General features: G+C 48.4%; 3 protein-coding genes across 3 annotated transcripts; 1 reads left to right on the forward strand and 2 right to left on the reverse strand.

Annotated features, from left to right (window-relative positions):
- Positions 1–299: 299 nt before the first annotated feature.
- On the reverse strand, positions 300–1,781 carry LOC138834331 (PRAME family member 15-like). Its single transcript, XM_070032983.1, has 3 exons — positions 1,617–1,781; positions 1,149–1,544; positions 300–1,091 (listed from the first exon to the last, which is right to left on the reverse strand). Exons 1-3 carry the CDS (start codon positions 1,779–1,781, stop codon positions 300–302), a joined length of 1,353 nt encoding a protein of 450 aa, XP_069889084.1.
- A 2,806-nt stretch (positions 1,782–4,587) lies between these two features.
- On the reverse strand, positions 4,588–5,712 carry LOC138834332 (PRAME family member 8-like). The gene is made up of 2 exons (XM_070032984.1): positions 5,306–5,712; positions 4,588–5,200 (listed from the first exon to the last, which is right to left on the reverse strand). Exons 1-2 carry the CDS (start codon positions 5,710–5,712, stop codon positions 4,588–4,590), a joined length of 1,020 nt encoding a protein of 339 aa, XP_069889085.1.
- A 4,278-nt stretch (positions 5,713–9,990) lies between these two features.
- Positions 9,991–11,469, forward strand: LOC138834333 (PRAME family member 12-like). Its single transcript, XM_070032985.1, has one exon. The coding sequence runs from the start codon at positions 9,991–9,993 to the stop codon at positions 11,467–11,469; it is 1,479 nt and encodes a 492-aa protein (XP_069889086.1).
- The last annotated feature ends 1,255 nt before the right edge of the window (positions 11,470–12,724 follow it).

Here is a 12,724-nt window from a genome sequence, read left to right on the forward strand (position 1 = left end):
GGATTATTCCACAACTTAGGGGTTTTCTTACAACCATTCAGAAAAACAAAATCATGATCCAGTTCTTTCCAGGCAGAATTGACTCCAGATTCCTGCTGCTGTGTTCACAGGACACATGGAACCCCAAAGCACTCACAAACTCCTGGGGTTCCAGAGTTACAATTGAAATGACAAAGTCAGGACCAGATGCCCTGTCTCTTCCATCCACACTGAACACTGGGATCTGTGCCCCCTGGAGAATGCTCTTCCTGGCTTTCATTTCTGCTGCTAGGAATCAATTCTAGGAGAGAGGTGCACAACTACAAAGACAGAGTAGAAAGGCCAGAAAGATGCTCTTCTGTGAGCAGCCAGGAGCCATTTGACTCCAGGGTATACAATCGGTACTTGTTCAGGTAATGACTGAATTTGGTACAGATCTGGACTTTATGGCTTGGTCTCATGGCCCTCAAAGTCTGTGCCAAGACAGCAAGAACCTGGGCAAATCTCTCCGGGTGGATGTCCCATGGCCACTGATTTTGAGGGTAGTAGCTCTCCAGAGGGGCAGGATAGAGACCTCGTCTCAAATGGCCCATCTGGGCCATGTGGCTCAGGAGGATCTGCAGGGCGGCCATGGAGATGTGGTTTCCATAGAAGCTGAAGAACCTGAGCTTGGAACACTGGCTCAGGGCGGGCAGCAAGGCCGAGAGCTGGACATCCGTGAAGGCTAAGTCCTCCAGGGCCAGGGTCTCCAGGGTGCCGGCCACTCCTTTCAGCAGGTCTAGCAGGGTCTCAAGACGGAAGCAGACCGTGGACAGGCTCCTCAGACGCAGGTGTTTGAGCTGCTTGGTGCAGGGACACTGGAACAGGAACCTCAGCTGAGCTTCGCTCAGCAGACCTGAACTCAGAGACAAGGTCTTTAAGGATGTCAGCGTCCTGAGGATGGAGGGCGGCTGTTCATAGTGGAAGCAGACATCGTGTACATAAAGCTCCTGCAGATGCTGCAGCTGCCCCAGCTGTGCCCCAAATTTGCAGGAAGACCAGCCATTCCTGGAGCTGGAAGTGAAGTAGCTGCCACACATCTTGGAGGAGGTGAGGATGTGAAGGTTCTTTATCTGGCCCAGTTAAGGGGCAAATGTTTTCAGAACTTCTTGACATGGGAATTTACTCACCACCAGCTCCTGGATGGAGTGCAGTCTCACCACACGTAGAGCCTTCTGGATTTTATAGATGGAGCCGGACAGAATCCGCAGCTTCCTGGAGCACAGTTGGACTTGTTCTTGCCTCTCCCTGACCCACTGGAGCAGGTGGCCTTGGAAAGCATCCTGGGCACCATCTTTGATGGTCAGGTCCAAGAGTAAAATCAAGGGCTGCTCTACAGTCGTCATTTTACCACAGCTCTCTGTTGGCCTGTCAGTCAGGACATCTGGATAAGAGATTTGGGCCATTGAAGGGTAGCCCTGTATCCAGATGTTGGGGTGCTCATTCTGCAGGTTGAGGACTTGCAGTTTCCACCGATTGGGGCGCTCCTTCTTGGCCAGTAGCAGATCGAGCCCATCCAGGACAGCCTTGAAGGTTTCCAGGTCTGGAGACTCTGCCAGGTCCCCCAGGGGGAGTCAGGGAAAGGGCCAGGCCTGCACCAGGGCCTTCAGCATCTCTGTGTGGGCCCTGGCATAGACCTCCATGAACAGCGAAGGGAACAGCAACACCGGTAGATCCTCCAGGGCAGAGATGGCCAGAGCCTGGTTGCTCAGCAGACTCTGCATGGCCAGATGCTGGAGCGAGGGCAGGGTTCTGTGGCTCATCTTCACGGGCCAGAAGTGGAGTAGATATGGACCAGGTGTGCAGGACACTCTGAATCTCAGTAGGGCCAGGCAATCACAGCAGACTCCAGGCTTCTGCTCTCTTCTGGCTCTTTGGCATCTTTATATCTTAGCCCCACCCTCCCCTCTGTGTAACTACCAATGGGAGAGCAGATTCTGATGGGATTTCTGAGTAACACCCACCACACCCTGTCTGGGTCTAACCATCTAGATTAATTTAAACAGAGATTCTACCCAGACTGATAGGATTAAAGGCAGGACCCAATGAGCCCAGCTTCCATTTCAAATGTGTAACACACACACACACACACACACACACACACACACACACACACACACACACACACACACACACACACACTTCTGGCCCTTATTTGTTAACCCTTTGAGAAAGTTCCACAGATATTTCACTGCCTTGAGCCTGCAAATGTTCCAAGAACATCAGCCAGCCCAATCTGATAGCATCCACAAACACTTTTCCAGAAAATTCTTTCACTTCCATCCTTCCTGTCCTCCTTTGCTTACGTTGCCCCTCCCTCCTTCCCTCTTGCCCTTTCTCTCTTTTTTCTCTTTCTCTCCCTCTTTCTTGCTCTGGCTCTTTTTCTCTCACCCTTTCTCCCTGTCTCTTTTTTCTTTTTCTATCCCTTTTTCTGCTCTCTCTCACCTTCTCTCTCGCCATCCCTCCCTCCCTCCTGCCCCCTCTCTCCTTGTATCAAGTACTCAGGGCCTCTTGTTTTTATTTGGCTTTTTCCCTCATGGCTGATGGCCGAGCACTCAAGCCATAGCTCCACTTCTGTTTTTTGTGGGTTTACTGGAGACAAGAATCCCTTGGACTCATCTGCCTCGCTGGCTTTGAACCATGAACCTCAGAGCTCAGACTCCTCTTTGCCTGGGATTACAGGAGTGATACACTAGATGCCAGCAGCTAGTTTCTTTTGTAGGACAGGACAGAGGCCCTCTCTCTTTCTAAGGTCTCAACCTGTTGTGTTCAATACATGCTGGGAACAGCTGATATCACCAACCCTGTGGTTCAGTATCAGATTTGGAAGATAAAAAGGGCATATGACTGCTCTTTGTAAGTATGGTTCACATAGCAGGACACACATATTCATTAATTCAGTTATTTTATTTATTCATTCAAAAAATGCTTTCAGTCTCTAAGAAGGCAAGATTATTTCTTCTTTTCATGCTTTCTGGTTTTCTCTTCTTTGTTCTTTCAGTGTGTGTGTGTGGGGGGGGTCTGTGTGTGTGTCTGTGTGTTTGTGTCTGTGTGTATGTGCTTCTAGTGGGATTTGAACTCATGGTCTGGCACTGTCTGTCCCCCAGCTCTTTCCATTCAAAGTTGGCAATCTACCACATGACCCACAGATTCCACTTCAAGCTTTTGGTGGCTAATTGGAGATATGAGTCTAAGAGGCTCTTGCCCAGATTGAAGGTGAACTATGATCCTCAGATTGTGATCTCCAGACTAGTTATAATTACAGGTGTGAGCCACCAGCCTGAGCCTGAGGGGTGACTTAATCTCTTTGGGTTGTTGTTACTGATCTTGACTTTGAATGCAGAGCTCTTTTGCTCAAGGCCAGTACTCTACCACATTGACCCACAGCTCCACTTCTGGTTTTCTGGTGGTTCACTAGAGATAAGAGTCTCGTGGACTTTCCTGACCAGGCTGTCTTTGAACTGTGATTCTCAGATTTCTAAGTGGTTCAGGAGCTAGAATTCTGGGCAGAAGCAGTACTCTGATTTTTGGATTCTGAGAAATGACATCCTTCTGCTTACTGTTCTCTTTTCTTTGGAAATGAATTAATTGATGTGTAGACATAGAAAACTACACAGTCAGAGGTTTGCTTACAACGATTTAGAAAGACAAGATTATATTTGAGTTCTTTCTAGGCAGAATTCATTTGAGATTTCTGATGGTGGGTGCACAGGACACATGTACCCTGAAAGTACCCAGAAACACCTGGGGCTCCAGAGCTACAATTGACCTGAAAATCTCAGGATCATAAGGTAAAGCTGGATTCGGAAATCCTTACCCAAAAGACCACCAGAGACCATCACCAATGTAAAAGCAAAGGAGTCTTTACTGCAAACTGAAGCTTGGTCTCCCTATTCCCCTCCCCCTCTCAACCCCTCTCCCCAGTCCCGCTGTGTACAAGTCAGCAGCTGACAATGCTGAGAGGCCCCAAGCCCAGGGTTACAGCACCTGTTGTACACTTTTTAGGGAAGGCAGGGGCTTTGCATAATCATAGCATCTTGTAACAAATCACTACACACCCCGGGAAAATCATAAAACAACTCCATAGTATGATTGGCACACTACACAGAGAGAAAGGACCAGAAACAGGTTGTTGGTTAGATCCAGGGGGCTGACGTAATTTGCACTGGTCGGCTTGCACAGGGGAGTCTTCAAGAGGATGCGTGCTAAACTGCAGGGTGTCCAGTTCAGAGAATGGTCACCAGACCCCAGGAAGGGCTGTTCTGGAATTTCAAATACCTTGACATCCTGGCATCTCTGGTTCCGAGGATTGTCTGTGCAAGGCTATTTCAGATACCTCGACATCCTGGTATACAGGGTTCCAAGGACTGTCTGTGGCTGGCTTAGGTCAAGGGCTAAGTTGCAGAACTGAGCTGGGGTCTTAAGTAAAAAGGGAGTTGCTCAGGTTGCTCAATAAGCCCTGTCTCTTCCACCCACACTGACCATTTGGGTGTGTGGCCCTGGAGAATGCTCTTATGTCATGGCTTTTATTCTGATGCTGAGAAGAGATTCCAGAAGAGAGGAGCCCAACTACACAGACAGAGCAGAAAGGTTGGGAAGCCCCTCCTCTGTGAGCACCCAGGAACCATCTGGGCCCAGGCTGTAGAACTGGCACTTGTTCTGGTGATGGCAGAAATCAGTACAGATTTGGACACTCTGGGTTGGCCCCAAGTCTCTCAATACCTGCCCCAAGCTTGCCAGAACCAGGGCAAGTCTCTCAGGGTCGATGTTCCCTAGCCCCCACTCTTGAGGGCGGTAGCTCTCCAGAGGGGCAGGATAGAGGCCTCGGCTTAAGTGGCCCAACCTGGCCGTGTGGCTTAGGAGGTTGTACAGGGCAGCCATGGAGATGTGGTTCCCATCAACACTGAAGACGCGGAGCTGGGAGCACTGGCTCAGGCCCAGCAGGATGGCCGAGAGATGGGCATACGTGATGGCACAGTCCTCCAGGGCCAGGGTCTCCAGGGTGCTGGCCACGTGCTCTAGCAGGTCTCGCAGGGACTCAGGACTGGAGTTATCCATGAACAAACTGGTCAGTTGCAGGTGCTGGAGCTGCCTGGTGCAGGGAGCCTGGGACAGACACCTCAGGTCGGCCTCCTGCAGTGCACAGGTGCTCAGAGACAAGGCCTTCAAAGGCCTCAGGCTCCTGAGGACGGCAGGCAGCTTTCCATAAAGGAAGAGGACTTCGTGCACATGAAGCTACCAGAGATGCTGCAGCTGGCCCAGATGGGCCCTAATTGTCCAGGAATACCAAGAGTTCTTTTGGCTGGCAGTGTAGAAGTCGGCACCCATCTTGGAGAGCTTCAGGAGGGGAAGGTTCTTCATCTGGCTGAGATAAGGGGCAAAGATCTTCATAGTCTCTTGATTCCAGAATTCACTCACCACCAGTTCCTGGATGGAGTCCAGCCTCACCACATGCAGAGCCTTCTGGATTTCAGAGATGGAGTCAGACCAAATCTGCAGCTTCCTGGAGCACAGCTGAACTCTTTCTCTCCTCTCCCTGGCCCAGTGGAACAGGTGGGCTTGGAGATCATCCTGTGTGCCATCTTTGATGGTCAGATCCATGGTGATCATCAAGGGCTGCTCTTTAGTCATCCCTGAGCAGTGGCTCTCTGTTGGCTTGTCAGTCAGGATGTCTGGAGAAGAGATACAGGCCATCGAAGGGTACCCCTGCCGCGCACGGGGTTCTGTCGGGACGACGGAGGATACCTAGGGGAGGAACCTGGAATAGGATGGGGAGATGGCAAACAGACAACTCACACACATTAGGAGTGGATGCTGAGTGCTGAGTGCTGAGTGCTGAGTGCTGAGTGCTGAGTGCTGAGTGCTGAGTGCTGAGGGCTGAGGGCTGAGGGCTGAGTGCGATTTAATGCAGAGGATAACAGACTTTTATAGCAAAAATCTCCATAAGAAAGGGCAAAAGGTTACATAATCTTGCTGCAGGGCTTCATTCTTGGGCGGTCACCAGCTGATCACCTGAAAGGGCAAAAGGTTACCCAACCTTGCTGCAGGGCTTCATTCTTGGGTGGTCACCAGCTGGTCACCTGATAGGCACTTGTTTCCGGCTTATCTCTAAGAAATATAATGGGTTTTGATGTTTGTCACCAACTAACCATTACCTTATTTCTATAGAGGCCTTAACTGTCCCATAAGATCTTTTCCGTTCCTTCTTTAATAGTAAACACCAAGGAGACATAGATTTAGCAAGTCTCTTAGTAAATGAAAGAGTAATAGGAAGTTCTTTCTCCTAAGTAGTTATCTCAGCAATTGCCATACATTCTTTCTGTTTTAGCCGCGCCTACAGCTTTTTGTAAATCTCTTACAAACAATTCCTTCCGCTGAAGTGACATCGTGAAACCCCCAATAATTTTATATTTGCTTATGGCTTGTCTACTAGCCTCCATAAGAGGGGTTTCAGGGTAGCACTTAACTCTGGTGAGTTAGTCATATTTTTAAGACACTCATCCGATATTGGAGTCGTCAACACTCTTAAGAAAGAGCTTTGAATAAGGGAACATTGACAAACAGTAAAAGATTAATAGGCACTCTTATACAATGAGGAAAAGAAAGGCAGAAACACATCTTTCCCAGGGGCTTGCCAGCCTTTTTCCAGGAGTAGGCCTCTTAGAAGCCCTATTCTCCGAGGTAGACATCGGTGAAGTCCCCAAACTTGAAGATAGGTTTCTGTAAAGCCCTATTCTCTGAGGTAGACTTCGGTGAAGTCCCAAAACTCAGAGATAGGTCTCTGAAGCCCCTATCTTAGGTCTGATAGATGGTTTCCCATGCTAAGCAGACTCCACTGGAGTCGGCGTGGCATACTCCCATGTCCAGATGTTGGGGTGCTCCTTCCGCAGACTGAGCACTTGCAGTTTCCACCGACTAGGGCGCTCCTTCTTGGCTAGTAGCAGGTAGAGCCCATCCAGGACAGCCTTGAAGGTTTCCAGGTCTGGAGACTCTGCCAGGTCCCCCAGGGGGAGGCAGTGGAAGGGCCAGGCCTGGACCAGGGCCTTCAGCACCTCTGTGTGGGCCCTGGCATAGACCTCCATGAAGAGTGAAAGGAAGACCAGTACCGGCAGAGTCTCCATGGTAGAGATGGCCCAGGATGGGTTGCTCAGTAGGCATTGCATGGCCAGATGCTGGAAGGAGGGTGGGTTCCTGAGGCTCATCTTGACGGATGAGATGTGGATCAGAAGTGGGCCAGTTGTGGGGGGCTCTCTGCCTCCCAGCACGGCCAGGCACCCACTGCAGACTCCAGAGTACTCTGCTCTTTTCTGGACCCTGGGCATCTTTATAATCCAACCCCACCCTCAGCACTGCAGATCCACTAATCAGAGAGCAGCCTCTGATGGGATTTTTGAGACACACCCAGCACATCTGGAAAGGTGCCACCTTCCAGATTAATACAAACTGGGATTCCGGGACAAAACCAATGGCATTATAGACTGGACCCACTCAGTCAAGCTTCTCTTTCAAATCTGAAATAAAATGGACACAGAGACTTCCCTCCCTTATATCTTTTTCCCTCCAGACATTTCCACCAATGTTACTCTGCCCTGAGCCAGCAAAAGGCTCAAAGAAAATCACTCAGTCCAACCTTATAGCATTCACAACGACTTCTACAAATTTCCTTATTTCTTTCCCTTTCTTCTTTCCCTCCTTCCCTCCTTCCTTCTTCTGTCTTCTTCCCTTTTTTCTTTCTTTCCTTTCCATCCTCCTTTCTTCACTTCCTTCCTTCCTTCCTGTCTGCCTTCTCTTATGTCACCCTCCGTCCTTCTTCCCTCCCTCCCTCTCTCTCCTCTCTGTCTCCCCCCCTCTCCCCCCGTCTCTCTCCTTCTATGAAGGTACTCAGGACCTCTTGTTTTGACTTGGCTTTTTCCCTCAGGGCTGATGGCCTACCACTCAAGCCACAGCTCCACTTCTGTTTCTTGGATTTACTGGAGACAAGAGTCCTTTGGACTCATCTGTGTTGCTGGCTTTGAATCATGAACCTCAGAGTTCAGCCTCCTGAGTGTGTATGACTACAGGTGTGATACACTGGACAGCAGCAGCTAATTTTCCTTTGAGTGACAAGACAAAGAGGCCCTCTCTTTTTCTAAGATTTTAACAGATAATCACAACTTGCACAAAAAAACCTGAAACAAGCCAGCATCAAGGTCCAACATACATAGATCTAATTTTGCTGAAAAGATGTTGTGTAGGGGAATTTCCATCAAATACTGAATGCTCCCTCATGAGAACATTAAATCTATTTCTTAAGCTCATGTGTACTCTTGGATGAGAATTCTCAGTAGTTAAACTGTAGTCACTGCGATTTGATGAAACATGACTTGAGAATAAAAAATATTCACCTCCTGTTCACCTAGCACACCAAAAAGAAGGAAGGCAGGAAGGAAAGAAAGGAGAGGAGAGGTGTGGGAGGGACGGAGGGAGGGAGGGAGGAAGGAAGGAAGGAAGGAAGGAAGTTAGGGAGGGACGAAGGGAGGGAGACTGGGAGGGAGGGAGAGGGAGGGAGGGAGGAAGAGAGGAAAGGAGGGAAAAAGAAAGAATATTGACTTACACAGGACTTTGGTGGTTCACACCTTTAATTCTCCTAGTCAGGAAGACTAGATGTCAGGATGGCAGTTCAAAGCCAGTCTGACCAGAAAGTCGTTGAGAAGCTTTCTGTTAACCTTTAAATTTAATGGTGAAGATGATATACAGAAGGATTACAATTTGAGTACATTTCCTTTAAAACGGTGTCCTTCATTCCTTCCACTTTTTCTCCTTCCCACTGACCTCCCCTCCAAAGTGTAAAGTTCATTTCCCACCATTTCCATGCTTCCCCATCCTTTCCCAAATGAGATAAATGTGCATACAAGACAAAGGCACAGAAATAAAAAACAATGAAAAGAGGCAAAAAAAAGAAAGAAAAATGAAATAAAAGGAGCAGAGAAGCAATAAAATCGGGCTAGCTTCCATTTCTTAGAGTTCATTTTGATTAGCATCATTTTATATGATCCCATCATGCAAATTGAACCCTTGTGATCCTTTTCTAAGCATATCCTCCTTTCTTCTCACTGTGTGAGTATTTACAAGGCTGTTTGATTAATCATGTCCAAGTCTTTTACTATCCTTTGGATTTACCGTAGATTTATAGGCACATTTGAATGATAACAAATGAGGGAAACTGTGCAATCTGTTTTTTTGGGTCTGGCTTACTTTCCTTAGTGCAATTTTCTCAAAGTCTTCCATTTCCACAAGAGTAGGGAAATAACATTCTTTCTGATGGAAGCATAAAGTTCCATGGGATATATATATATATATATACCATATTTTCCTCATTAATTTATCCACTGTGGGGCAACTGGGTTGGGTCCATCCCTTAGCTAGGGTATCAGTGCCGCAGAGATCAGGGTTGTGCTGTTTTAATGTGGCCTGGTTTGGGCCATTTGCATAAGAATGAAGTTTTATGGATGGTTAGTTGGGGAACCTCCATACTGACTTCCTTAGTAGTTACACAAGTCTACATTTCCAACCAACATTTGTAGTATTGTTCCCTTTTGGCTATATCCTCAACATCATCTTTTATTGTTAGGGATTTTTGGATGTTTTTTTGTTTGTTTTTTGATAATAGCCATTCTAATTAGGATGAGGTAAAATCTCAATATTGATTTGATTTGTATTCCTTTTATAGCTAGGAATGTGGAACACCTCTTCATGTGTCTATGGACCATTCATGTTTCTTTTTCATAGAAATCGCTCTTTAAATCTCTAGCTGGCTAGTCATTTCTTTGAGGTTTTGTTTTTGGTAGGTTTAATTTGTTTAGCTGGGGTATAAAGATGCCAAAGGGCCAGAAAAGAGCAGAGGCCTGGAGTCTGCCTTGAGTGCCTGGCCCTGCTCGGATTCAGAGAGTCCTGCACACCTGGTCCACATCTGCTCCACTTCTGGCCGTGAAGATGAGCCACAGGACCCCACCCTCGCTCCAGTATCTGGCCATGCAGAGCCTGCTGAGCAACCAGGCCCTGGCCATCTCTGCCCTGGAGGATCTACCGGTGTTGCTGTTCCCTTCAATGTTCGTGGAGGTCTATACCAGGTCCCACACAGAGATGCTGAAGGGCCTGGTGCAGGCCTGGCCCTTTTCCTGCCTCCCCCTGGGCGACCTGGATGAGTCTCCAGACATGGAAACCTTGAATGCTGTCCTGGCTGGTCTCGACCTTCTACTTGCCAAGAAGGAGCGCCCCAGTCGGTGGAAACTGCAAGTCCTCGATCTGCGGAATGAGCACCCAAAGATCTGGATACAGGGCTACCCTTCAATGGCCCGAATCTCTTATCCAGATGTCCTGAATGACAAACCAACAGAGAACTGTGGTTCACTGACGACTGAAGAGCAGCCCTTGATTTTACTCATGGACCTGACTATCAAACATGGCACCCAGGATGCTTTCCAAGGCCACATGCTCCAGTGGGCCAGGGAGAGGGGAGAACGTGTCCAGCTATGCTCCAGGAAGCTGCGGATTCTGTCTGGCTCCTTCTCTGAAATCCAGAAGTCTCTGCGTGTGGTGAGGCTAGAATCCATCCAGGAGCTAAAGGTGAATAAATTCTGGCATCGAGAAACCATGAAAAAAGTTGCCCCTTACCAAAGTCAGATGAAGAATCTTCGCATCCTCCAATTCTCCAGGATGAGACTGAACGTCACTTGCAGACACAAGAATTTCTCATATTCCTACAAATATGCTGTACATCTGGCACAGCTGCATCATCTGCAGGAGCTGTATGTGCACGACGTCTTCTTCCTTTATGGACGGCTGCCCACCATCCTCAGGAACCTCACCCTTTTGAAGACCTTGTCTCTGAGTTCGTGTCCACTGAAGGAGGCTGACTTGTGCTTCCTGTCCCAGTGTCCCTGCTCCAGGCAACTCAAGCACCTGCGTCTGAGGAGTTTGCCCCTGGGCAACTTCAGTCCTGAGCCCCTGAGAGTCCTACTGGAGCACGCGGCCGGCACCCTGGAGACCCTGGCCCTGGAGGACTGTGCCATCACGGATTCCCAGCTCTTGTGCATGCTGCCTGCCCTGAGCCAGTGCTTCCAGCTCAGCTTCTTCAGTTTCTATGGAAACCACATCTCTATTTCTGTCCTGCAGTGCCTCCTGAGCCACACAGCCAGACTGGACTGTTTGAGACAAGGGTTCTATCCTGCCCCTCTGGAGTGCTACACCCCTCATGAACGGTGGGTAGAGGATTTCGAACCTGAGAGATTTGCCCAGGTTCAGGCTCGGTTGGAGCAGTCATTGAGAGACATGGGGACTACTCAGAAGTTCCAGATCTGTATCGATTTCTGTCATCTTCACAAATACTGGACCTTTTACACCCTGGGGCCTGATGGCTACTGGGTAGTCACCGTCGAGAATCTTCCTGGCCTTTCTGCTCTGCCTCTGTAGTCAGGAGCCTCTCCTGGGCTCTCATCTGAGCACTCCAAAATGAAAGTTGGGGTTGGGATTGTGGCTCAGTGATAGAGCGCTCACCTGGCTTGCACGAAGCCCTTGTTGGATTCATCAGTACCACATACACAGAAAAAGGTGGAAGTGGCAATGTTGTTCATGTGGCAGAGTATTAACCTTAAGCAAAAGAAGCTCAGAGACAGTGTTTAGGTCCTTATTTCAAGTCATAGGACTGGCAAATTAAGAAATAAAAGACAAAATGAAAGATCTGACATAAGAGCATTCTCCAGGAGCACCGTCCCTAACATTCAGAATGGGTGGAAGAGAGAGAACCTCTGTTTCTGGACGTTTCATTTCAATCATAACTATGTTGGGCTACATGGGCACACATTAACAGGAATCTGTAGTCAATTCAGCCTGGAAAGAACTGGACCATGACCTTGTTTTTCTAAATGATTGTGAGCAACTGGCTCATGTTCTAGGGCAGTCCTTGACTGTTCACAATTTACTGTATTAATGAATCAATAAAGTCATTTCCAAAATAATACGTACAATGTTATTATTTCTCAGCACCAAAGTGTACAGGTTTCTGAGAGGAGACTGCCATGTGGTTCAGGCAGAAGGGAGTTCATTGGGGAGAGCCCATCTTGTGGCTTTCATGATCTGTTGGTGTGCAGAAAGCCAACTTAGGGCAGGGAAGATGGGGTATGGCTACCAATGTAGAAGTGACCCATTAGCATGGGGTCCTCCCAGTACTCCCAGGCACACCAGTTACCTGGGTTTATAGTGCTGGTCAGGGACTTCTAGGTTGGTCTGCCTGATGTCCCTTGGGGATAACAAAGGGTTGTGCGTCCACATAGGCTTTCCCCTGGAGAAGAGAGAAGAGAAGGGTCCATTGTTCCCTGAGCAGGCTTAACATTCCAAACTTTTGATAGTTAAAATGGAGCACCAAATCTCTATATCTACTTCCTGCCAGCAGGTGGAGTTAAACTTGGGGATAGAAGGCAGAGGTGACATGTGGTCCAGGAGGAGGCAGCAGTAACCGTTCCTGGGTGGTGAACACATGTAAGCATCCTTGGCTGAAATCTGAAAGAAGTCTTATGAGGCAGAGACTGAACAGTAAGTCAAAACATTACTAGAGGTCACACAAACACCGAGGGACTGGCAGCCATCCAGTCACAGTGGAAAGGGCAAACGGTGGATGATCTGGCAAGTCCCTCTCTCTTGCAATCCAGGTGGCCCTGTGACTGGTGGA

Source organism: Dipodomys merriami, unplaced genomic scaffold (genome assembly GCF_024711535.1).
Source record: "Dipodomys merriami isolate MVZ:Mamm:240054 unplaced genomic scaffold, mDipMer1.0.p SCAF_212, whole genome shotgun sequence".
Lineage (NCBI taxonomy): Eukaryota > Metazoa > Chordata > Mammalia > Rodentia > Heteromyidae > Dipodomys > Dipodomys merriami.